Source organism: Rana temporaria, chromosome 2 (assembly GCF_905171775.1).
Source record: "Rana temporaria chromosome 2, aRanTem1.1, whole genome shotgun sequence".
NCBI lineage: Eukaryota > Metazoa > Chordata > Amphibia > Anura > Ranidae > Rana > Rana temporaria.
Window position 1 is genome coordinate 459,972,191 of NC_053490.1, and position 27,739 is coordinate 459,999,929.

A 27,739-nucleotide genomic window follows, 5' to 3' on the forward strand; every position below is an offset into this window, starting at 1 on the left:
AGCCTGCACCAAAAACAAATTGTCCTAACAGTTCACATTAAAACCAAGGGGTTTAGTTTGCACACATTCGCAAATATGTAATAATGGGTAGATTAGGGGCAGGTATGCCTGAAGTGAGCCCACCCCCTCCTTAAAGTGGATGTAAACCCTCACATATACCCAGTGAACAGCTTTAGGTGATAAATATCCCTACATAAGTTTTACATGGATATCTGCTGTATTCACCTTTATCTACTGTTTAGAAACTGCACATCCTGTTAGATTTTTCACTTCCTCATTCATCTGTAGGAGTGTATTATTGCTAGGCTGATTGGAGAAAAGGTGCAAAAATACAGGCTAGTTGTACAGAAGTCGATCAGTAGACAACTAGCCTGCCTATATATGGATCAAAGTGTGGCCGGTCACTGCTCAACCAGACCAATTTCGACCCACATATGACTGGCTTTAGGCATACTGACCTGGCCAGCTGGAAGCAGTTCTGTGCCACTGCATGCCTTGTGTCAGGGAGAGGGTTACACTGCTATGCTGATAGAATATATTACTGATGAAGCTATTACCCCAAAATCTCTGTAGATATAAAATCACAGCCAACGATCATATGAAAAGTGAAGGAACAAATACAGATCACATAAATAACACACTGGAAAATCTAGTGTTACACTAGACATATAAATATGTATTACATCTTATAATACACCAACACTCTTCATAGGGGATGTCTCTGCTTGTCATAAGGAATCATCTCTTGACAGAACAACTGATAAAAAGTCTTTTCTTGGAAGAGTCCCTGTTGCAGGCATGCTCATTGGTCAATCAGTGGTTCTATAAAATGGTCCGTGATGCAGCAGCGCCACCTAGTGGCGCAAATCCACTATCGCAAATAATAGTCTATGGCGGCAGAAAAGGCAGCAAATCCTCCACATCCAAGAGCACCAGCTTTCAGGCCAGCTGTAAGAGAACACAATACCAACATTACTATAAAAAGAATTAGGAAGCAAGCCTACTTACTTTATTTATGTCTAAGAGATAGATAGGCAGAACTAATTGTTACAAATGGATGAAGAATTTACTGAAATGTTTACAATTGTGTTTTGGGTCAATAGCATAAAATATCTAGAATTGTCATTTCAGCCTCTCAAGCACTACTTGTGGAGTTGTTACTCAGCTCTCCAGCAATGCAGAAGCAGCATAACCTCATCTCCTGAAGGACAAGGAGCTGTTGGAGTGCGACTCCTGACCAGGGTATAGAGTGAGTCTCCTAGACTACTGACCAGGGTATAGAGAGGTTGCAGGTGGTCAAATCTAATGTAAGAGGGGCAAGGAGGGGGGTGCCCGACTTATGGGGCCCATACACTTGAAAATCTGTTTTTGACAGTTCGTTCGTTTTTCATCCAGTTAATCGGCACAGATCAAAAATCTGTTGTGACATTTTTGAGCCAAAAAAAAAATGGAAGGAAAAGTTTGGAAAACTTTTGCCAAACATAAGATAAATGAATGGGTGAGAAACACATTACCCTTTCAAACACAACTGTTGGTAATGTGCATATGTGACCCAGAAGCAAAAAAAACAAAACGAGAAACCGATTCATTAAAATTCGGTCAATACACCACGGCACTTAGTTTGCTCTCACTGAGCGTGTTTTCCGATTTTGTGACAGGTTTATGGCCAGCATTAGATACTAAACAAAACCGGGTTAAATAGTGACGCAGGAAAGGCTGCTTAGCGACCCTGAAAAAACAGTAGACAAAGCACGCTGCGGTCCTCACTTTACCCTTGTCCCCAGATTAAAAAAATAAATAAAAAAATAGGGGAAAAAAAAAAAAGAAGTAGGCCCTTTTTTGTTATATTACAAAGATCACATACCATCATCTGTCATTTATCTCCCTTCTGAAAAATGTATTTGCCATGCTTTGTCCCAGGACGTGCCATGTTATTCTACTTTGTATAAACAGCTGGGAGGGAAAAGCTTGGTGTCCCTTTGTTACAATTGTTCTCTGAGGTTAAATAACAGGTAAGCCTGCCACATACAACTCTACCTACAAGCTAACCTCATAGCATCGTATCATACAAACAGTAGGAACACAGAACTAAAGCAAGCCTTACAGTGTATCAAAATTGTAATACACAGTATCTCACAAAAGTGAGACAACACTGAAGAAAGGACACTTTGCTACAATGTAAAGTAGTGAGTGCACAGCTTGTATGACAGTGTAAATTTGCTGTATATAAATAATAAAAAAAAAAATTTTGTACTCATCGTAAAATCCTTTTCTCTGTCAACCATGGACGGACAACAGCTTCCTTAAATCTTGACCTGTGGGTTATATTCCTGTTCTATAGGAGAGGTCTCCTAATAGACGGAACATAACCCTACAGTCAAGAGTATAAGGAAGCTGTGTCCATCCATGGACGAAAGAGAAAAATAGGATTTTTATAACAGCTTACCTGTAAAATCCTTTTCTTGGAGTACATCACGGGACACAGAGCTGCATATTCATTACTATGTGGGTTATAGAGTCTACCTTCAGGTGATGGACACTGGTGTAATCAATTAAACAGGAAGTTCCCTCCCTATATAACCCCTCCCCTACTGGGAGTACCTCAGTTTTTGTAGCAAAGCAATAAGTGTCCCAATATCCCCAAACAAGAGGGGTGGGAGCTCTGTGTCCCGTGATGTACTCCAAGAAAAGGATTTTACAGGTAAGCTGTTATAAAAATCCTATTTTCTTTATCGTACATCACGGGACACAGAGCTGCATATTCATTACTATGTGGGATGTCCCAAAGCAATGCTTACTGAGGGGAGGGAGACACCAACAACGCAGACCGCCATCAGACGTGAGGACCTATAATGCTGCCTGCAGCATACTGCGCCAAAAAGCTGCATCCTCTTGCCGTCTTATGTTCACCTGATAGGAGTTAGTGAACGTAAGCACAGATGACCAAGTTGCGGCCTTGAAAATCTGCGTCATAAAGGCTTGGAAATGCATTGCGCATAAAGCGCTTACCATCCTGGTAGGGAGCACCCCCACAAAAAAACAGGGGGAATCCTACTCTAACCACAAGCCTGAATAATAACCTGATGAATCAACCTTAAAAACAGTTGATTTTAGACGCTGCCTGCCCTTTCCTGGGGCCTCCTGGTAGCGCAACAACATCAGTTTTCCGTATCCGAGCAGCCGCTTCAGATAGGCCTAGACCCTTCTTACTCCAACGAGAGAGAGAGTGTAACCATTTTAATAGCTGACCTGAACACTGCCTGCCCATCTAGGGTCTTCTGGCAGCCCAATAAAAACGTCAGCTTTCTATATCTGAAACCTTCAGATAGGTATTTACCTGCTCTCATCTCAATTGAGAGAAAAGCAATAACCTTTCCTTCCGTGAAACAAGGTTTTGAAAAAAGGGAAGGTAAGAATATCTAGATTCAAATGAATACTAGATCCTTCTAGTAAATAAGGTTGGGTGAGGATGAAAATCACTCTACTTGTAAGAATAATTGAGTATGGCTCTATACCAAGAAAGTTGCCAATACTGAAACTCTTGGAGGCTACCACAACCAAGAACACCAATTCCCTTGTTAAAGGATGAAGGGAAATATGGTGCATCGGCCCAAGGAGCTGACCCTGTAAGCCGACAAAACTGGAGCCAATCCTCCGAGCACAAGGGCGACCTAACTGGTGGACTTATACAAGGGGTGACGTGCATAACAGCCCAGACCAAAGAGTGTGAAGTAATCGACCTTTGGAAGCAAGGCCGAGATCGGATCCTTGATATAACTTAAGGCTAGCTCCGTCTCCTTTCCAAATGTAGGAAGGCAGGAATTTTACCTTTGACAAACTTCCACGGATGCCACCATCTGGTTTCACACCAGGAACATGGGCCTTCCAGACCGTAGGCTATCTGGTCCTGGAGGCCAGCTCTCTTGTATGAATCAAGGGAATTGCCGCTGATTCTGAAGCCCCGATCCTCGAGAATGTGGTCTATAATAGCCAGACCATTAATTCACCTGTTGCAAGGCAGAATGTAATACCCCCTGCAAAGTAGGCCTGGACAAGATGTAAGGGACTGTGGGTCCTCTACTACCCCCTTACTGTTCCTGCACCGAGAGGTCGTCAGGGTTATGCCGGAGTAATCAGGCCAGCTTCCGTTCTCCTCTAAATGTTGCATAGAAGCCACAAAAGTCGCGGCACTGGGGGGAGAGAGACAACCAGTGACAACTGGTCCCCCCCCTCGGATTAAAAACACATCTGCCCCGCATGCGGGTGGATCCTTTATCCTTGACCCCAAGCTGTTCAATCTCTTGTTGAGCCTGGACGCCAATACATCTTATGTACAGGGTACTATTTCTGTGACATTTGGTCAGGAAAACAGTCGGGGGTGTAGAGGTCATTCTCCCGGAGACACTTGTTGACGGCTCCAGCGAATCGCCTGCCAATTCTGCATTTCATGAAATGACGAATGCCAATAGGCAAGGCACAAGCTCCTCCTTGGTAAATTAAGTAAATCACTAGTATGGCATAGTCTGATTGTACTCTGACAGAACCAACCTGCCACCTGAACGTTCAGGCCCCTAAGCCAGATGCTCCATCGGTAGCTCTAGCTGACAGATAAGGCTCCCTTGGAGCTTGACTACTTCCCCTGGGCCATGGTCTCTTCCTGACCTGGCAAACCCTTTTAGTTAAGAATCACCAAGAGGAATTCCAGCATATCTCTGGGACCGGGTTCTTTGGATAATGCTAGGTCAAGATCCACTCTTTCTAGGCCGACAAAATACTGTTTATAACAGCCCTGAATAAAAGTTAGTATAGGGAACTGTCTTGAATGAAGCCAGCATCTTCCCTAGTGCCTTAATCAAAAGGCCAAAAGTAAGGAACTGTTCCTTGCCGTGACCACATAGAGCAGTTTTCTTATAGCGATGGTCTTGTCTGAGGCCAAAAAAAAAAAACTCTCCTTTTTGGACTGTGCCAAACATACCCAGCTTCTTGTCAAATGAAAGAATGTATCTTTAGAGTTCCAGATACTTGACCATGCTGGACACCCTTAGGTCCAGCCATGCTACTGACTGACCCAACAGCAGGAGTTTGCTTCGGTATGCCATTACTGCTATACCCTGGGCCTACAGACCTGCTAGAGGCGGGCCCTAGCACCCTGACAACCCAGGCACGGAGGCTAACCCAAAAGGGCAAGACCACCAACTGGAGATAGTGCTGTTCCCCTGCGAAACGAAGACAACCTCTGCAGACCCAAGTAAATAAACACATATGCAACTGGCTCCCCATGTGTGTATGTGGCAAGTGTTAAAGCCATATGCCTCAATGGAAGTGTGTGTACATGGCAGCGTGTGTTCCTGGAAGCATGAATTCATATAAATATGTTTTAAGAAAAACATGCATATAGCATGTGTGCTCTGGAACAAGCATCTTGCAAGCAAGCATGCGATATAAACGTGTTATGCAACAATGTGCAACATGAACCCATGCAGACACGTATTTCTATGCAAACACAAGGAATCCTGTATTGCTTAATTAGGCCGCCATGTACAACTTTAAAGTAATCATGCATCCTTATGCGATTCAGCATCTTCCATGCGATCAACATCTTATGCATTTTAAGCACTACTGTGCGGACAAGAACCCTTGTGTGACCAAGGACTCATGTGTGACCAAGCACCCCTGTGCGATCCAGCATCCTTATGCACTCAAGCATCTTAATGCGACTTTAGGCATTTCTGTGAAACAAGCCTCTCTATGTGATCAAGTATCCTTGGGTAATCCAGGACGCTGTTGATCCGACAACCATGTGTGATCCAGCTTATTTTTGCATTCAAGCATCTTTAAGCGATCTTTAGGCATTCTTGTAGAAACAAGCCTCTCTGTGCGACCAAAATATCCTCGAGTAATCAAGGACTTGGGTGATCGGGTAATCATGTGTGATTCAGCATTTTTATGCCTTCAAGCCTCTTTATGCGATTCTAGGCATTTCTGTGGAAACAAGCCTCTTTGTGTGACCAAATATCCTTGGGGAATCAAGGACTTGGGTGATCAGGTAATCATGTGTGATTCCAGCATTTTTATGCATACAAGCATCTTTATGCGAACTTAGGCACTTCTGTGGAAACAAGCCTCTCTGTGTGACCAAATATCCTTGGGTAATCCAGGACGCAGATGATCAGGTAACCATGTGTGATGCAGCATCTTTTTTGCATCCAAGCAACTTTATGCGATTTTAGGCATTTCTGTGGAAACAAACCACTTCTGTGTGACCAAACATCCTTGGGTAATCAAGTATTTGGGTGATCAGGTAACCATGTGTGTGTGAGCCAGCATTTTTATACATACAAACGTCTTTATGCGATTTTAGGCCTTTCTGTGGAAACAAGTCTCTCTGTGTGACCCAATATCCTTGGGTAATCCAGGACTTGAGTGATCAGGTAACTAGCATCTTTATGCACTCAAGCATTTCTATGCAACTCTAACAAACATGCAACACCATACAGACAGAAACATGTATCCTTATGCGATCCACAATAAAACATGCTTTGTTACTTGTTTTTATCCCACATGCATTCCAAACTCATGTATCTTATGCAACATGCAGACTGGTAAAGAGGAAGTTATCCTCTGTAGATGTGCGTTTCCTCAATTAAGAGACGTTAGCAATGTGTACCAGCAACTGTGCATCCCTCAGATGTGCATTTGGTTAGCCTGAAGCCGACACCAGGCTGAGGACCATATGGAGGTCTTACTAGCCACCTATAGGAAAACCTCTCTTTACACTCTAAGGAGAAGATAGAGGCTTTGGCCGAGTAGGCAGAGGGAAATTATATGCAGCATGAATCTCTGAAAAGACTGCAGGTGCAATCAGAACCTGTAGGGCTATTGATAGCTTCTCCTCGTTAGGCTGCAGCTCCTGTCTCCTGTCCTCTGACAGTGAACCTTCATCCCCAGCTCTTCTAATCCCTTTGTTTAAGGATTAAAGCAGGAAAAGGGACACACCCTGCTTTTTTTTTTTTTTTGCTTCTTGTGAGGATGCTGCGAACATAGCAGTTAACCTCTTGTAGAACAACAAATGTGATGCAAAAAACAAAACACATGCAGAGTGGCTGCAATGTTGGGGGAGGCTGCATTGATTGCCTGACAGGTCTGATGGCTCAATCTGTGAGCTGTCTCTACAGGGGAGAATAAGGGGCCACCAGGTTCAGGTGGCGATTCCTTTTTATATTCCTACCCCTGACCTTATTCAATGGGGAGACCAAAGTCCTAAGCTAAAAGCAGAGGAGCTTAACCCAGGTGCATCAACAGCTGAACATAGTCTGGCAGCAACAATGCCTGCTAATCTGCACAGCTAGATGCGGAGTAGGCGTCTTAGATGAATCTGTATCCAACTCACACAAGGTGCTTGCGTTTGTGTCCCCCTAGGTTTACAGAGCTCTGACGTCTGGGCCTTTTTGAAGAGCCCTCTCTGCGACTGCACTGAGCCGGTGAGCACGTGCGACATGGTAGAGCCTGAAGCTGAGGAAGTGGGACGCACAATAGACCAGCTAACACTTAAGCTTCCGTCTTTGGAAAGCATGGTAAGCGAAAACATCAGGCATGTCTTTTACTGCCCATAGTAGTGGAAACAGATAAGACTTGCAGCTACTCATGGAAGACAATGCTTTGCATAGGATTAAGGGCATTTTTTTTTTTTTTTATGTACCAGCCCCTTCAAGGGGAGATATATGGGTACTACAGCCATCCTGTCTGAACAGACATAGTGGCCCAGGCTACATGCCGGCTAGGGGAGGTATATGGGTGCCCTGAGCCATCCCGTCTCAAAAGACATTGTGGTTTACATTGCCCATGCATAAAAACATAATATAGGCGAGACCCATAGTCCCCTACAGAAGACCTACTGTCGAACCAAGTCCCGTAGGTCCCTCTCTTACCTTTCCACGCTGCAGGGTATTGCCAAGCAAGAGGCCCAATCTTCCCCCTTCACCGTGGGTATAGTCCTAGACCTTCAGGGACCGGGGTCCATGGCAGGAACACCACACCCCTGGACATATATAGCACCCTGGCAGCAGAAAAAACATTTGGTCCTTAGAAGGCACAAAGTTCTGGAACCCAGGATCCAGCCCTCCGCAGAGAGGCATTATAGGCTAAACCTCGTTCTTCGTACCGAGGCCCGGGTACCGTCCACTTTGGCTATGAAGCACCTTGGACGGATCCGGATTTATGGAGGCTTTTTACATCCAGCATGGATCCCTCCAGTGGAGCTCCTAAGAGCACATGTTAACTCGTGACCAACACCTTAGACACTGATGAAAAAACTGAGGAACTCCCAGTAGGGGAGGGGTTATATAGGGAGGGAACTTCCTGTTTAATTGATTACACCAGTGTCCATCACCTGAAGGTAGACTCTATAACCCACATAGTAATGAATATGCAGCTCTGTGTCCCGTGATGTACGATAAAGAAATAGGATTTTTGTACTCACTGTAAAATCCGTTTCTCTGAAGTCTATGGATGGACACAGCTTCCTTATACTCTTGACTGTAGGGTTATGTTCCGTCTATTATGAGACCTCTCCTATAGAACAAGAACATAACCCACAAGTCAAGATTTAAAGAAGCCGTGTCCATCCATGGACGAAAAGAGAAATAATCATGGTTGCTCTACATAAAGATGACCTAGGCTATAAGAAGATTGCCAAGACCCTGAAACTGAGCTCCAGCATGGTGAACAAGACCATACAGCAGTTTAACAGGACAGGTTCCACTCAGAACAGGTATCTCCATGGTCGACCAAAGAAGTTGAGTGCACATGCTAAGCCTCATAGCCAGAGGTTGCCTTTGGGAAATAGAGGTATGAGGGCTGCCAGCATTGCTGCAGAGTTTGAAGGGGTGGGGGTTCAGCTTGTCAGTGCTCAGACTATACACCGCACACTGCATCAAACTGGTCTGCATGGCTGTCATCCCAGAAGGAAGCTTCTTCTAAAGATGATGCACAAGAAAGCCTGCAAACAGTTTGCTGAAGACAAGCAGACTAATGGATTACTGGAACCATATCCTGTGGTCTAAAGAGACCAAGATACACTTATTTGGTTCAAGGAGGAACCTGTAAGAGCCCTACTGATTCCTATGGGGAGATCGGACAAATATGGACAATGTGCTGTTTTCATCAGATCTCATCTGATTCAATCTGCCAAGACGGATGGCAGACACATCACAATACGTATGCCTTGAGCAGATCGGATGGCAGCTGGCTGTCAGACACATTGCTGACATCCACCTTCCCATAGGAGTCAATGGATGACCCAATTGGATCCACCTTAAAAATGGACAGGCGGATGCAAATGGGCTTATCGTGTGAAAGGCCCAAGAACTGATAAAATGCAACATAGTACTTGTTTATTCTTGTATTTACGTATTGTTGTATAGCTAGGTGGTAATAGATTTAATTGGAGACAAGTGTTATTTGCACAGGATCCTCCGAGTGAATAAAACAAGCTTTCATTTTTTTTGTCTGCCGATTCTTTAAAAAGTGACACTAAAAACTCTAATAATAAAAACATAAAACAAAAACTAAAACATACACAACACTATTCGAGTATGTATTCTTAAAGGGGTTGTAAATCCTCGTGTTTTTTCAACTTAATGCATCCCAAGCATTAAGGTGAAAGACTTCTAGTAGTGACCGGCACCGTATTTACCTTGACGGGGACACGCTGTCCCTCTCTGCACGGGCTCCCGTCTCTTGATTGGATTAGATAGCAGCGCAGCCATTGGTTCCTGCTGTCAAATCAAATTCAATGATGCAGGTGTCGGGGGCGGGACCAAGTCCGTATCTATAGACGCAAATGCTGGACTCAGGAGTACGCCCACGAGGTAACCCCCCCCCCCCGGGAGAGTGCTTCTCCTGGGGGAGGGGGGTATCTGATTAGGGGGAGGAGCCACCAGAGTTCAAGGATCGGGGCCACTCTGTGGAGGCAATTATGTCATGTATGTTATTATTTTTTAAAGGAAGCTTTACAATCACTTAACTTAAAAATGTACCTTGTGTTGCTCTCAGCCTCATACAAAATTTTAGTTTGTTTGCTGTAATTTGTCTTTCGGTTAAAGAGCGACTACGTTTTTTCCCCCCCAGGATTACACTGTCCATAGGCACGTAGCCACCCTCACTTGCTCACTCCCATGATGCATTAGAGACTAGTTCAGGAACACATGGAGGACATTACAGGGAGGCTGAAATACACAGTAAGAAACCATTTCATGAAAAATAGATTGCAGGACCATTAAGTAGCAGAATTATTTTTGGAAAATAAAGGATATAGTTCAGTGTTACTTTAAAGGCATAAGTTAAAGTTCTCATGCCCCACAATCACTCACCTCTGAAGCCAATTGCACCCCCAGTTATACAGCCACTCATCACACTGTTCTTCCAGTCAGATTTCCCTCGATACTAAAATGAAAAAACATAATATACTGTAAATCATTTGTAAACAGGATATATACACTGATACTTGGACAGGTACAGCGACACAAGGTACAGAAAGTTAAAGCGCAACTCCACTTTTGGTTTAGAAAAGCCATCCGATTACTTCTATAAGGTTCCCAATGGCCGTACACACGATCAGAAATTCGTCTGAAAAATACTGCTTTCGAACCGATCATATGATAATCGATCATTTTGCAAAAACGATTGGTTTGTGCAAAATGTATAGCGTTTACAAAATAGGGGATAGTTTTATGGTATTTTTATTAATTTTTTTTTTTTTTTTTTACTACTAATGGCGGCGATCAATTTTTTTTGTGACTGCGACATTATAGTGGACAAATCGGACACTTTTCACATCGAAAAGTGCTATAAAAATGCACTGATTACTGTGAAAATGGCAGTGAAGGGGTTAACCACTAGGGGGTGCTGTAGGGGTTAAGTGTGACCTCATGTGTGTTTCTAACTGTAGGGGACGTGCAACGTCCGTGATCGTCGTTCCCTATATCAGGGAACAGACGATCACTGACATTGCCACAGAGAAGAACAGGGAAGGTTTGTTTACTCACCTTTCCCTGTTCTTCAGCTCCTGTGACCCGATCGCGGGACACCCGTGGCGATCGGGTCCGCGGGTCCCGCGGCACGGAGCTTCGGACCGGGTCGCGAGCCTCTTAAAGGGGACGTATATATACACGTCCATGTGCCCAGCCGTGCCATTCTGCCGACGTATTTAGTCAAAGGGGTTGTAAAGGTTCATGTTTTTTCACCTTAATGCATGAAGGTGAAAAAAACATCCGTGGATTAGTGCCCCCCCCCCCCCGTTTACTTACCTGACCCCTCGAAAGTCCCGCACCCTGAACGTACTGGCTTCTCGGCTCTTTCATTGGTTGGTTGATAGCAGCGCAGCCATTGGCTCCCACTTCTGTCAATCAAATCAATGACGCGGCACGCCGGAGGCGGTGCCGAGTGATGCAGTCGGCGACTATGGCCACAGGCTGTATCACGAGAGCGTGTCCGCAACAACTAACCCCTATGGGAGAGAGCTCCCATGAAGGGGGTTAATTCTTGCAGGGAGGAGCCGACCCAGCCGCCGGGGGACCCCAGAAGACGAGGATCGGGGGCCACTCTGTGCAAAACGAGCTGCACAGTGGAGGCAAGTATGACATGTTTGCTATTTTTTTTTTTTTTTTTAAAGGAACCTTTAGTGTCCCATTAAACTCGCATCAGTGTAAACTAAGCAGTAAAATATACAGCATGACACAATGTACAATAGGCTGGAGATATCCAGCATGGATGAAGCAATTTGTATATATTGAAGAGACTGGCAACGTACAGGTATTTTCCTACAAATAACTGCCCTCTAGTTAAGCAAATTGGAGATCCATTTTCAAACGATATGATCCAAACTCCATAAGAATAATGTAGAGCGGTGACAGTGGGATGTTCCATTGTCCTCAGTGTGTGGGCAGAGCTGAGCTTTGTGTCAGGATGTAGAATGACATGATGATTTCTACAGAGGAAGGATGCCTGGGATCACCGTGTTCTTCGGCTCAGTTTGGAAACTGCTAAAAATATCAGCAGCACAAACTCAGCCCCCACATTGCTTTATGACTTCTATTCAGCTCATTGTGTGCATCCATATGACTGCTGGGGTATTAATGTGTGCATCCATATGACTGCTGGGGGGGGGTATTAATGTGTGCTCAGGATTCACTGTACAAACAGAGCAATCATTGGGGAGAAATCAGCAGCCCCGAAAGATTAAAGTGGATGTAAACCCAAAAAAAAAAAATTTTTGATGTCACAATGTAAAGAATAATGCCGCGTACACACGACCGTTATTCAGGTCATACAAAAAACAAAGTTTTTCTCGACGCGATTTGTCGCGATTCCTCTCAAGCCTGCCTTGCATACACATGTTCGTGAAAAAAAATGCTCGAGCAAAGCGCAGTGACGTAGAACGGCACTATAAAGGGGAAGTTCCATTCAAATGGCGCCACCCTTTGGGCTGCTTTTGTTAATTTCCCCGTCTCATAACTTGCTTCTGAGCAAGTTCGTTCCCCCCCCCCCTCGTTAAATCGTACACGACCATTTTTCACGATATGAAAAATGACAAGAAAAAAAAGAGCAGGTTCTACGTTTTATTCAGCCATTTTTCTCGTCGCGAAAAATGCTCTGGAGAATAAACACGACCGTTTTTCACGATCAATTTTAAAAATGGCGTTTTTCTCATCATGAAATACGGTCTTGTGTACGCGACATAAGATTTCCCTTCATATGTGCCCAGTCTTGACACAGAGTTAATCCAGCTCTGAGCAATCCTCTTATTGTTCAGTGAGATAAATCTTGACAAACAGAAAACTTTTGTCAAATCCTCCCCCTTGCTGTGAATGACAGATGATTTACATATCTCATGCACTAGCCTAAGACAGGCATTATTTTTTTTAATTCCCACCCCCACTCCTTTGATCATGTGGTTACTTTTCTGGATTTTGACTGGATGTTAGTGATCATAGCAGAATTCAGTGTAAGTAATACACAAAACAAAATGCATGTTGACAAGGGGAGTATAGAGGGGGGCGGGGGGGTCTATTGACATCACGACTCCACCCACCAGACAACAGACCCATCCACAGAATCTGCAGTTTTTCAGTTCTTATAACAGACAGAGGGGAGACATTTGACAGGTGAGGATACATGCAGGAGGCATCCATATCCTTATAGATCAGCACTATGGCAGTAGTTTAGAAAGGATGAGAGTGGGTTTACATCCACTTTAATGTTAACCCTTTCATGGCCACAGATCATGCCAGTCCCAAATTTAGCAGCGTCAATATATATTGGTTAACTTACACCAAGGCCTCATTCACACTGGCATTGTCCAGCCTGCGTTTATATGAGTTTACAGGATATTCCTAATCGCTTAAAAATTCATGTAGTTATTTGTCAGCAGTATTGTTTGCTCTGAGCAATTAGATGTGGTCAGTTTAGCTGTGCTTAGAAAAATATAGAATTCTGTGTGTCCAGGATCAGACGACATTCTAAAATGTATGCAAGTGCTTGCACAGAAAAGGAAAAAAAAACGCGTTAGATGCGTGCGGGAGCCATTAAAGTGGTTTTAGAGCCTAAACATTCTTGACATTATTGTAAAAAAATGTAGGCATCAGCATCCCCCTTATACTTTCCTGAGCCCTTCATTAGATCTCCCCTCACTGCTGGGTCTCGCTGGCTTTGCTGGGGCATTGGGAGCCATTGGCTGCCAATCAAAGCCAGTGATGAGGGGGCAGGGTCTGTGTCATTGGATGCAGCAGCAGGGTTCAGGAGCAAGCACGTGAGTGCCCCCATGGGATGCAGCTTCCCATGGGGGCACTTGACAGAAGGGTCCAGGTGCACCGGAAGGGGGACCCATGAAGAGAAGGTTTGGGATGCTCTGTGCAATGCCAGGCAAGTATAAATGTGTCTCTTAATTTTTATTTATTGTTTTACCTTTACAATCTCTTTAACCCTAATGACAGGCCGCCCCCAATTTGGAAATCACACCCGCACTGCACTTGCAGTTCCTGTGCTGGCTGCGATTTCTAAAATGCTGCAGGAACATTATTCCTGCGTTTCAGGAGGCACCGCAGTCCATTCAAATGAATGGGCTGCAGTTCCCCTGCAAAACGCAGCTTCACAGAACCGCTTATGTGTGAACCTAGTCTAAATGGAACTATATGTACTTTAAAGCAGGGCCATCTAAAGTGCAGGAAAAAGTGACCAAAGATGCTGCTTGCAGGACTTAACGTCCAACGGTGACAGGAGAAGCGCTTTACAGGCGCTATTTTTAGTGCTATAGCGCCTCAGTGTGAAGGTAGCCTAGAACAGCACAACCCAAAGGAAACGTTGTATATTGGGTTGATCAGCATCACCTGTCTGTATAAAATCCATTAATAAGATTAAATAAAATGTACCAATCTGCATCCAAACCAAAAATAAACATTATTATTGTCTCTCTTTGTGACAGACGCCCACATTGAGGCCGATTTACAAAAGTCGTGGATTACTGCGTGTTTGCATAATACATGATGTAAAGATTCAGTAAAATTTCCAATCATGCGAAAAGGAAATTCCTGATTATAAGTCTGCACCCGATTTCGCCTGGGTTCACACCGACTGCAGGAACGAACTTGTGCGGGTTTCTGCACAGAGGTCAATGGAAATCGCACCCCAAATCATCAAAAGTAGTACAGAAGCTACTTTTGGGAATCGGTTATGCGGCATTGCACCTATTTGGACGCTGCCATTGCCGCCAATTTAGCAGGTTAAATCACAGCCAAATCGCATCAATGTGAACCAGGGCTCAAAGTATATGTAAACCCTCACCTTGTAACACGACCCATATGGCCAGATTCACATACGGCGGCTTAAAGTTGTGCGGGCATAGCGTATGTAATTTACGTTACGCCACCGCAAGTTAGAGAGGCAAGTGCTGTATTTACAAAGCACTTGCGTCCTAAGTTACGTAGCGTAAATGTGCCGGCGTAAGCGCGCCTAATTCAAATTGGGAAGAGGTGGGCGTGTTTTATGTTAATAAGGCATGACCCCACGTAATTTACATTTTGAACGTACATCGCATGCGCCGTCCATGAACGTAACCCAGTGCGCATGCTCCAAATTACGCCGCAAAGACTCATTGGTTTTAACGTGAATGTAAATTACGGCCAGCCCCATTCACGGACGACTTACGCAAACGACGTAAACATTTAAAAATTTTACGCGGTTTCGATGTCCATACTTAACATTGGCTGCGCCATTTTTTTGGTGGTTTATCTTTACGCCTGAAAACGCCTTACGTAAACGCCGTATCTTTACCTCGACGGGCGAGCGTACGTTCGTGAATAGGCGTATCTCGCTGATTTACATATTCTAGGCGTAAATCAGCGTACACGCCCCTAGCGACCAGCGTAAATAGACAGCTAAGATACGACGGCGTAGAAAGACTTACACCGCTCGTATCTTAGCAACATTTAAGCGTATCTCAGTTTGAGCATACGCTTAAATGTAGGACGGCGCGGATTCAGAGTTACGACGGCGTATCTACTGATACGCCGGCGTAACTATACCTGAATCTGGCTAAGTCCGTTTAAAATAGAAATTAAAGGCAAAACATTTGTGTATACATATAAAAATTACAAATACCCTCTCTTTTCAGCTGGATAAGGATCTTAGAGAGCAGGGGGAGAAGAAACAGAATTACACTGGTCTTCCCAGTGAATGACTATGTGGGGGGGGGTGTCAGGACAAGTCTGACAATTTAAGGAGAGCAGGCCAAGTTCTTAGCATGGCTAGAGAACTGACCACACTGTGCTTGCATGCCTAGTGTGGTTAGTTTTTGATAGGATAGCTGAAGGACTAACAGGAACACAAGGGAAGCAATACAAAGAACAGAAGACTCTCTCATACAAGTACATGGTACAGCAGGCACATATCAGGTATATGAAATGCTGTGTTTTCATATTCTTTAATAACTGGAAGCGTTACTCAAACAATAAAGTCAGAAGTATACTTACTGATTCCACCAGACACTCTGTGCAGGAGAACATCGCACCCACTATTGCAAAGTTTTTGGCGTAGGACATTCCCCTCTGTCCCATGTCTTTTAACACCTCTTTGGCAGTAGGCGTACGCAAAGGATCCTTAGGATCAAAACCTACGTTGGTGTCAATGCCGGCAGTGAACACGCCAAAGGCACCACCCAGGACAAAACCTTAAAAAGAAAAAAAAAAAAAAAAAAAAGACACATAAGGGACATTTTCTCTACTGGGACTGAATGAAGCACACTTACAGGGAATGTATATAGGGGTAAGCAAATTCAATTGGTACTTTCATCTCTGCTGCCAGTTTTGAACCTCTACTATGGGTAGACCTTAAAGTGGTCTTAAAGGCTCAAGTAATTTTTTCTTTACCTTCAAGGATGCATGGGAAAAAAAAAAAAAAACACAACCTGTGTGCAGCGGCCCCCAAAACACTCACCTAAGCCCCCTCTCAATCCAGCGATGTGCACGAGAGCCAAGCTTCTCCTGCATTTCTTATTAGCTGAGACAGCAGCAGGTGCCATTGGCCCTGCTACTGTCAATCCCAGCCAGTGAGCCAATGAGGAAAATGCAGGGGCGGGGGGGTTTGGGGGGGTCAAGCCGCAGCTCTGTCTTATGGATGAATAAAGCGGGGCTTGGGAGTAAGCATGCACCAGTGCCCCCATAGCAAGCAGCTTGCTATGGGGGCACTGGCTGAAGAGGAGCCAGGAGTGTTGGTTGGGGACCCAAAAAGGGGAGGATCGGGGGGGCTGCGATGTCTTTTTTTAATAAATCTTTAATGTCACTTTAATTATCTGGGGGACATACCCTTCCACGATATATCCAAGAATCAGACACCAATTGGGTTAAAGAGGACAAAAAAAAAAAAAAAAAAAAAAAAAAAACACACCATACTGTATATCTCTGCAATACATGCACATCACCCCATGTTTGTCACTTTAAGAATGAAGAAAACCAGGTTACAACCTTTAGGGCCCTTTCACACGGGGCGGATCAGTAATGATCTGCCTCCGTGTGTCCGTAAGCTCAGCGGGGATCCTGGGAGCCGTGCGTTTCCCAGAACACAATGGGGGGGACCAGGAAGTGACGCACTGCCCGCAGGTCCCCGCAGAGTGGACTCCCGGAAGTGGGTGCAAATACCTGTCTTAGACAGGTATCTGCACCCCCCTCCCCCCTGAAAGGTGTCAAATGTGACATTGGAGGGGGGGGGGGGTTCCGATGAGCGGAAGTTCCACTTTAGGGTGGAGCTCCGCTTTAACCAAATATTACCTTATACGAGTTTTATTTGAACTCTGGGGATGTACACAAAAATATAACAACATTTGGAATGTTTGGTGCTCCTCAGATCTCACCATTGTCCATGAGCAATATGTGTATCGTCTTACCGTGCTTTGGCCCAAACATCTGACTATCTTTACAAGTGACCTTATTGTATAATTTGTTCATGTGCTGACGTCTTGTTGTTTGCGTGTATTGATCTTATTTTAGAAGATTGTACACATTCTGGTTTGTAACCGGATTATTTCAGAATTTTACTTTTGTATTTTCTTTCCTTTTGTAATAAAAAGTATTATTTTTTTCTTGCAGACTGGAGTAAGGCCTGGTCCAGCATAGCAAAGTCCTCCTAACACTGCCACGTTGAAGCAGCCTACAAGGTTCTCTTAGGCTGGTACTGGGTGTCCCAGCCCGTAATCGGCAAGTCAAACCCATCATGCCATGACGGATGCTTCCGGTGTTGTGGTCAGCGAGGAGATGAACTGCATATAAGGTGGTCTTGCCACAGTCTTGTAGGATTCTGGTCAAGGGTCTTTGGCCTACTATCCTCCCTATTTCACGTACCCTTCTGCAAAGACCCCAAATATGCATTACTCGGCTATTTCATTTTCGAAGGTAAAGAATACATTGACGACCCTTATGATTTATGAAAATGTTCAGTGTCCAACACAACTCCCATGCCAAATTTCTTAAGGTGTGGGCCCTGTGGTGGTCCTACGCATTCCCTACTTTACATCCGACTAGTCTAGGACTCTAAATTTAATTTGACCCCTTCTCCAGCCTTCTTTTTCCCCATCCCCCTCTTTCTTATGGCCCACACACACGATCCGAATATCGTACGACAGATTGTATGACTTTTTTTGCTTAATAGTCGCAAGTAGAAATTGAATAGGTCACTTAAATTTTCGTACGACAGAAAAAAAAAAAAAAAAAAAAGATTTGAAAGTGATGTCATGTCTTGTAGGGGTGCAACGGATCGTCACCGATCCGTGATCCGAACGGGTCACCCCGTTCGGATCGGCACACCACGCGATCCGCGGAGCGCTCCGGAGCCTTGGCCGTAGGAAAGTCCCCGGCTTCGGCCTAGCTCTGGAGCGGTGGCCATCTTGCTCCATCCCAACCAATCACAGAGCGGCTGTGATTGGTTGGATGGGATGTCCTGTCTCTGCACCTGATTGGCCCGCGTGATGAGCGCCCTCTCCGATTGGAAGGCTGCCCGGATTGGCTGGCTGTCTTGGCGCGCTCTGGGAATCAGGATGAACGTGTGGAGCTGGAGGGGGGAAAGTGAACGCCGCTATGAAGGACGGGGACTCAGTGTTCTTTACTAGTGTGGGGGCAATGTTGGAGTCGTCTGGAACAGTGATGGTGATGACGAGTGGGGGACAATGGTGAACATTACAGTGCAAGTACAGTGAGTTGGATGTTAAACTGGCTATTATATTACAGTGATTACTAGTGGGGGCAATGTTAAACTGGCTATTATTACAGTGTTTACTAGTGTGGGGGCAATGTTAGACTGGAACAGTGATGGTGATGACGAGTGGGGGACAATGGTGGACATTACAGTGATGAGTGGGGGGCAATGGTGGGCATTACCATATAGAGCCATTGGCCCAGCTAGAGCCCAGACTTGAATCTGACTTTTTCTCATAAATCATTTTTTTTTTTTTGCAGATCCGAAAAAGATCCGATCCGTGACTTCTGATCCGATGATCGATCCGATCCGTGCGTTTTTTGATCCGTTGCACCACTAATGACTTGTAATGTAACAACTATACTGACTAAATGAATATCATACGATCTGGTATCATAAAAAAAATATTTTATTTTATAAGATGAAGAACCCCAGTTGGCTCCTCCTGTTTAAGCCGACAACGCAGCACCTCTGCTGCACAGATATTCCGCCCAGTGTAATCCCCACCGAGTTCTCTTCTTTTGGACTACAGAACATCCCCCCCTCCCCACATCTTCATACCACAGGGGAAGGGGTTCTGCAGTCCAGCAAAAGAAAATACAGGGATTTTCAGCCCAGCATTATCAGTTTAAACAGGAAATTAGGAGCTGAATGGGTTCCTGGCAGATCAACAGGAATTATTTCTGCAACTGGAGTGTTGTGAAGACAGAACACCTCCCTAATGGGGTAACAGGTAGGAATAAAAAGCCGACATAAAATTGGATCTCATATCCTCACTTGGCTGGAATTAGGCTGGAAGTGAATGATAAATAATAAAATTGAGTACAGCTACAAACTATTGACTGATTTGACTCACTTTATTACAAGTGCACACCAGTTTACTGCCACATAAATGGTTTCTAAATGTGCCAATATGATTTTTCATATACTTGAATATAAAGTCCTACGGAACAGGATGCACCATATAAATAAAACGTCAGTACTGGGTACAGGTGGTAGAGAAGCTCAGCAGATGGAGAATAGGAAGGTGAGCGATTTTATTGGCGGTATACAAGAGCAGGGAGTGTCTTCATCAACATTCAGTTCAAACAAATGAGATGGGATCTCTTCCCTTTCATTACCGACACAGGATCTGTGCTGAGGAAAGGGGAACCCTAGTTTTGTGACACTAAACTAGAGCTGCATGATGCTGGTTAAAATGAGAATCGTGATTTTTTTTTTGCTTATTAGATAGATCACGATTCTCTCGGCGTAACATCTTTCACATTAAACAAGAAAATTGGGGGAAAAAAAAAATGTATTCATTGAAGTGTATTTTTTCCCAAAAAATTGAGTTTGAAAGACCACTGTGCAAATACAGTGTGACATAAAATATTGCAACAATCACACACACACACATACACACATACATACATACATACATTTATTTATATTTATTTATTGTTTGGGGGGTTCAGGGTAATTTTCTAGCACAAAAATAAAAAAAAAATATTCTAACTTTGTAAGAAACAAGTGTCAGAAAAGGGTTTAGACTAAGTGGTTAAACTACCTGCATTTACACACAGAAGTTTTATCCCTTTGATCTAAGAAGAAAGAGTTACAATGTTTCTACTTATCTACTAGCACAGACAAATGTTAAAAACTTGGCAGACTGCCAGAGTGAGCAGAGAAATCTCTACACTTGTTACATGAAAGGATCGGGAAATTCTGCAATAGATTGTGAGGAGAATTGAATCGAGATCACCATTTTTTAAACATTTATTGTGCAGCTCTACTGTAAACGAGAATATATACATACATGTATGTATGTATGTATGAATGAATGAATGAATGAATGAATTGTCATTCAGAGAAATTAGGTCAATCTAAAAGCAGGGGAAGGCAACCTTTGAGAGGTGAAGATCTACCTGGACAACGTGGAAGACATCAGAGATCACTGGGGTACAACACCCTTTAAATAAAAAAATAAAAAGTGAGCAAGGCCCTAAAAAAATAAAAATATTGAATGTATGGCAGAGTAAAGTGGCAAATAGCTTGTAGGGCAGTGTAAAGGGGCGAGTAGTAGTACAAAAGGTCATGAGTGTGTAGGGCAGATCATAGGGGTCAGGAGGGCAGTGGACAGAGATCAGCAGAGCAGTGTAAATGAGTCAGCAGGGTGGCAGTCAGGTAGGTCAACATCGAGGTCAGCAGGTAAAAGAGGTCAACAGGGCAGTGATTTTACCCATATGCAGAGAAGGGACATGTGGCGACATATTCCTCTGGTGTGCCAATCTCCGCTAGTCCTTCTCCCCATCCCATATGTCGTCAGGCACATGGCTTCTCTGCACCATTCTGAAAGTGGGGGGAGGAACACCAATGTCTGAGTCTCATGCTGGTTTGGACACGAGCCTGAACCAGCCACAGCTTTCCCGCCAGGATGTTGTCAAAGCAGACAGCCCTTAATAGACAGTAAGCAACTCTACCACCTGTGATTGGCTGTCAGCTTTGATAGATTCCTGGCAGGATAGCAACACCATATAGGATCCCTGTCAGAATTCAAACTATTGGGCATTTCTTTGTCAGATTCCCCTATGGAAAGTGGTGGCGTGGACATTTTACACATTTGCAATTAGAGGGTGCAGCCAGTTGCTGAAAAGCAGGAGGAGGAATGAACACCAGTGTTAATTTTGGCAGCAAATGCCATTTAGGCCCCTTTCACACTTGTACGACTTGTCCGGCGACTTGGGACTGCAAAGTCGCATGACAAGTCGTTCCCCATGATTTCCAATGACAACCATTCATATTAGTCGTGCCTACTTCAATATAATCCCTGCACTACTTTGATGCGAGTTGAGGTCCATAGACCTCAAGTCTCCCTGAAATCACTGCAAAGTTGCGGTAGTATGAAGGGGCCTTAGTCTGTCTTTTGACCAAAATGCCATTTTAGTCATTTGCAATGTAGTTTACATTTAAGTCGTATTTAGTCGACTAAATCTGCTGGACATTTCAGTCAACTAAAATGCCCTACATTCTAGTTGACTAAATTCTAATTAATGTTTAAATGTCACAATGTAGAGTATATGATTTCCTATCATCTGTGCCCAGTCTTGCCACACAGAGTTAATCCAGCTCTGAGCAATCCTCTTTTAGTGTTCAGTGAAATACAACAGACTTGCAGATAAAAACCTGTCTAAATAAAAAGTCCTTACCGCCCCCCTTGCTTCGATGACAGGTTATTTACATATTTCGTGCACTAGCCTGGACACATGCACATTCCTGGATGTTTATCATAATATTGGGGGGTGATACACAGTTCATTGTGACAAGGAAATGTATGGTGCAATGAACAGCCAGCAGAATATACTCAGAGCTTGAGTGATCATCTTCTTATTATTGTTCTATTGCAATGTGGTGTGTCTGAGGTCACCTGATCACATATGCAACATTTCTTTATATTACCAGGATGTGTTATGTGGGGGAGGGGTGGATTTCTCACTGTTTATACTTACACCCAGTAAGGCTGAATGAACTTAGGGCTGGTTCACATTAGTGCGCTGTGCGAGATCGCAAGTGATTTGCACCGCACTGCTGTTCAGATCACATGCGATGTCTGTGCGATGCGATTTCAGCCATACAAACTATATGGCTGAAATCGCATCTCATTTGAACCAAACACGCACAGGACCCTTTTTTTGGTCCACATCAGAATCGCATGGGTGTTCACACCTATGCGATCCGATTCATGTCCAAACTGTCAATTCGCAGTGCGATATGTGAGCTGAAATGGAGGTGTCATTACCATTGTATGACACTCCCCAGCAGTTCGCATATGGCAGTGTGAACTGCCGTGCGCGATGTGGGAACCCGCAGTGGATTCGCAGAGTTCCCGAATCGCACCAGTGTGAACCGAGCCTTGGTGGGAGCAGTCAGGTGACATTTGTAGGCTGTATGCTTGGAGACTTGGTTCACACTGGTGCACTTCGGGAAACCTGCGAATCCACTGCAGGTTCCCACATCGCACCGACTCGCACATGCGAATTGCTGGGGAGTGTCATACAATGGTAATGACACCCCCATTTCAGCTCACATATCGCACTGCGAATTGAGTTTGGACATGAATCGGATCGCATAGGTGTGAACACCCATGCGATTCTGGTGTGGACCAAAAAAAGGCTCCTGTGCGTGTTTGGTCCGAATGAGATGCGATTTCAGCCATAGTTTGTATGGCTGAAATCGCATCGCACAGACATCACATGTGATCTGAACAGCAGTGCGGTGCGCACTAATGTGAACCAGCCCTAAGTTCATTCAGCCTTACTGGGTGCAAGTATAAAAAGTGAGAAATCCACCCCTCCCCCACATAACACATCCTGGTAATATAAAGAAATGTTGCATATGTGATCAGGTGACCTCAGACACACCACATTGCAATAGAACAATAATAAGAAGATGATCACTCAAGCTCTGGAGTATATTCTGCTGGCTGTTCATTGCACCATACATTTCCTTGTCACAATGAACTGAATCGCCCCCCAATATTATGATAAACATCCAGGAATGTGCATGTGTCCAGGTTAGTGCACGAGATATGTAAATAACCTGTCATCGAAGCAAGGGGGGCGGTAAGGACTTTTTATTTAGACAGGTTTTTATCTGCAAGTCTGTTGTATTTCACTGAACACTAAAAGAGGATTGCTCAGAGCTGGATTAACTGTGTGGCAAGACTGGGCACAGATGATAGGAAATCTTATACTCTACATTGTGACATAAAAAAAAAATGTGGGGGTTTACATCCACTTTAAGGTTTGAACAAGCTCACAGATACAGATTTAGTATCTCTGGATGGTCTGAAGAGACCAGTAATGCACAGTGCTCTGGACAGTAGTACGAGTGGCCTGTAATGCACAGTGTTCAGGGGTGGTGGTCTGAGAGGCCTGTAATGCTGCACAGTGCTCTGGATGGTGGTCTGAGGGGAAACCTGTAATGCAGTGTTCAGGGGTGGTGGTCTGAGAGGCCTGTAATGCACAGTGCTCTGGATGGTGGTCCAAGGGAAAGCCTGCAATGCACAGTGTTCAGGGATGGTGGTCTGAGAGACCTGTAATGCTGCACAGTGCTCTGGATGGTGGTCTGAGGGGAAACATGTAATGCAGTGTTCAGGGATGGTGGTCAGAGGCCTGTAATGCTGCACAGTGCTCTGGATGGTGGTCCAAGGGAAAGCCTGCAATGCACACTGTTCAGGGATGGTGGTCTGAGAGACCTGTAATGCTGCACAGTGCTCTGGATGCCGGTTGTCTGAGAGGAGGCCTGTAATGTACACACTCAGAGTGCTCTGTTCTGGATGGTCATGGGTCGGGACTCTCATCGGGAGGCCTGTAATGCAGTGATGCTCTGGATGGTCATTGGACGAGGCCTGTGATGCTGCACAGTGCTAACTGCTAAGCAAGGAGCTCCATGGAAACCAGAATTTCGAGGGTAAATGTTCCTCTCAGATTTTCACATTGTTTTCATTCGTTAGCGAAAATGGAATTGATTTTCGTACGTGTTCGACAGCGGACAAAACCTTGGTGTACTTTTCATTTCAGTCACTGTAAAAAGACAACTGACCAAAATGTTTTCTTTGATGAATGCCAGTGGGAAAACGGCAGCTATAAAAATTAGCATTCCCCCATGAAATATGGAAGTGTGACCACTGTGACTGCAGGTGGAGGACAAATATCCACAGTGCTTCACAGCGGATTTTCACATCTCTGGTTTGCGGTGTAGGGCATCCCTCAAGCACTACTGTTGTCTCAGATCTGGGGCGGTTTTGGGGCGTTAGAGTGTTTTTCAGGCGCTTTGGCGTTACATAAAAGCCTGTAAAGCACCTGAAAGAAGCCTCATCTGCAATCCCAATGTGAAAGCCTGAGTGCTTTCAGAGCCCTTTCACACTACCAGCGACAGAAAAACGCTGGTAAAGCGCCGCTAAAACCCCTTTCACACTGGAGCATTTTTGAAAGCACTCAGGCTTTCACATTGGGATTGCAGATGCAGCTTCTTTCAGGCACTTTTTTTAACGCTAAGAGCCCTTTCACACTGGGGCCTTTTTCAGGCGCCTTAGTGTGAAAGCACTCAGGCTTTCACATTGGGATTGCAGATGCAGCTTCTTTCAAGCGCTTTTTTTAACGCTAAAGCACCTGAAAAACGCCCCAGTGTGAAAGGGGTCTAAGGGGAGAAGCAGAGGGGGTAAATTCAAAGAGCAGCTTGGCTGCGGGACAGTGGACAGACGGGTCTCCTGGGAGTAGGGTTGCCACCTCATCCCTTTAAAACAGAACACATATGAATTACACAGGTTCTGATGCTAATTAAGGTGGTAATTAGACTCATTTGGTGCCTTACCTGCATTAAATTAGCCTCAGAACCTGTGTAATTCATATGTGTTCTGTTTTAAAGGGATGAGGTGACAACCCTACCTGGGAGGGACCAGGGACAGACAGATGCCCCCTGTCTATCCTCTCTGCCATATCAGTAATGAGGGATGATTGCAGTCCCTAGGGGCACCTCTGGCCCCTCACACTCACCCCCCACACAGGCCAGGGCCGCTTTGAAGGCACAGCTCTCCATCACCCGTTCCATCGTCTTCTGCTCATCGGATTTGATGGGTGTGAGAACCCCTCCGAGGCCCCCCGGGATCATCTCCTTCGGTCTCCTCTTATCACCCACAAGGTGCTCCATTATCATACTGTATTGCAGAGTGCCATCCCCGGGGGTTATATGGGGGGACTGAGCACCGATCCCGGGGGTCAACATGGAGCTTCCACCGGGCGCCGCCATGACACTCCCACGTGATTGATTCCGTCCAGCACTTTCCACACAGCGAGCCGAAGTCAGGAAATCACTGGAGCCGGCTGATAAACCATAGAACGTGGCGGATAGTGTTCTCCCGTCTGTACGGTCCACAGATTATTTTTCCCTCAGGACTGGGTGTAAGCGAGACCGCATACCAGAGGAGTCTTTTCAATGAGAGCGGCAGATTCGCCTCAATGTGTGACAGCGGTCGAGTGTTCTATCAGAAAGCCGCTGTTTCGTCAGATTATGTAACGGAAGTGACGTTCAGACGCCGCCATCTTGCTACACCCCTCACTTGTCCACAGTAAGGATAGAGTAAGAAAGTGGAAAGATGAAAAATAAGTAAAAGAGAAATGATAAAAAAAAAGAGAGTTAATAAAAAAGAGACAATAAAAATAGCCAGATTTTTTTCGTTCTTTTTGAGTTATGTAAAATTTCATATAAAAACCTTTTAAAAATAATAATAATAATAATAATTGTAGGGTGTACACCAGGTGCCATGCAAGTGTGGCAGTCAGTCAGCACATTGCTGGGCACCCGACTCCCTCTTTCCAGCACACGGGATGCCAGGATCCCGCTCACCAACCTCGCTCTCCTAACATGAATGATACTTCTTCCTTCCTGCACACTCCCTTGACCTTCCAGGGAACACACAGACTGCTTGGTAATATCCCAAAGCCACTGAAGCGATGCCAGACATCTTAGTTAGCCTTAAGCACACCCAAGCCAAGCACCCACCTGGTGACACCCCTGCCGGGGACAGACTTGGACTGCGGACAGTGTCCTCAGTTAGGGGACTGTCCCTGGAAACATCTGTTCACCCTAACATAAAGACACACGCAGGTACTCCCATATCTGTATGCATCCAGGGTTGTCACTTTCCCACTATTTTGCTAGTCAGGGTCTCATGCTGTCATTCTCTAATCATATAAAACATTTATATACTGCAGCTTACCAATCCTTGAAGCCCATCTCTGGGAAACGCAGACAGTGGTTTGTTCATCAACATCCTTAAGTCTATGGTCCCTGCATTGATCAAGGAAGGGCATCCAACCCCCAGAGTGTGTGTGTGTGGGGGGGGGGGGGGGTGCAGAGATTGGTCTAGCAGCACAGAGGAGCTTGCAGAAATGGAGGATCAGGCAAGTAAAATGGAAAATTGTCTCAAATACTTACCGTAATTTTCCTTTCCTGGCGCCAATCCATGGCAGCATACATATGATATAGCTCCGCTCCTATAGCCACCCACAGGACCTGTTCCAATATATAAAAGTCGAACTGAGAGAAACCTCCCCCATTCTCCGTAAAAATATGATTAAAAAAGGGAGGGTTCGTTTGCTGCCATGGATTGGCCTCAGAAAAAGAAAATGACGGTAGGTATTTGATACAATTTTCCATTTTCCTGATGCCAACATGGTATACATATGATAAATAGCGAGCTAAACAGAGAGGGCTAAAATGTATAATGTGATTAAATAAATAATGGTGCGCTAAAAACAACCTTCTATTATTGCACAGTGTTACACAAAAATTATAAATACATATAAAAAAAACTTGCGTGTTATGAATGAGAGTAAATATAGCAGCCAGTACTGAAAAAAGTGCAGTAGTGCTTAAAATAAATAAGATGAAACTCTGGTGCGAGCAATCTTCAGAATTACCACCTAGTAAATATGACCTCTTACTTGGGTTCAACAGTAATCCATTTTATATGTGAGCCTTAGTCTTTATCACAATCAGTCCAGCTGGGTTTCCCTTTTTCGGAATGCTCGATAACAATAATAGAGCTTCTAAAGTGCATATGGTTTCACTCACATTTAACCAAAAACACAGCGCATAGAAACGATTCAGTCACGAATGGCGAGTAACTTCTCACTCTGCATCTAGTATGCACAAGCACTGTAGATGCCGTCACTAGGCTCCTTCCAACACGTTGCATCACATGTCATGTGACTTTTTCAAAAAAAATTGAAAAAGTCAAGTGACCAGGCATTTTGATGGAGTATCAATGTTAATGCCACATTCTGGTGGATTCTCTGTGTAAACAACACATGCTGGTGGATTCTCCATGTGAATGTCACATACTGGTGGAGTCTCAATGTGAACATCACATGCTGGTGGAGTTTTCATGTAAACATCACATGCTGATGGAGTCTCCATATGAACATCACATGCTGGTGGAGTCTCCATGTTAATGTCA

General features: G+C 44.6%; 1 protein-coding gene across 1 annotated transcript; it reads right to left on the reverse strand.

Annotated features, from left to right (window-relative positions):
- On the reverse strand, nucleotides 1–25,756 carry TIMM22 (translocase of inner mitochondrial membrane 22). Its single transcript, XM_040338593.1, has 4 exons — nucleotides 25,275–25,756; nucleotides 16,026–16,222; nucleotides 10,371–10,443; nucleotides 1–948 (listed from the first exon to the last, which is right to left on the reverse strand). Exons 1-4 carry the CDS (start codon nucleotides 25,525–25,527, stop codon nucleotides 872–874), a joined length of 600 nt encoding a protein of 199 aa, XP_040194527.1. The 5' UTR covers nucleotides 25,528–25,756; the 3' UTR covers nucleotides 1–871.
- Nucleotides 25,757–27,739: the final 1,983 nt, after the last annotated feature.

Bases quoted from the DNA above. Each gene is read 5' to 3' on its own strand.
- TIMM22 (XM_040338593.1), bottom strand. From the start codon at position 25,527: ATGGCGGCGCCCGGTGGAAGCTCCATGTTGACCCCCGGGATCGGTGCT. The intron at 16,223-25,274 runs GTGAGTGTGAGG...TTTCTTTTTAAG, and splicing joins GGCCCTGGCCTGTGTGGGGG to GTTTTGTCCTGGGTGGTGCC. The intron at 10,444-16,025 runs GTAAGTATACTT...TTTTCATTTTAG, and splicing joins CAGAGTGTCTGGTGGAATCA to TATCGAGGGAAATCTGACTG.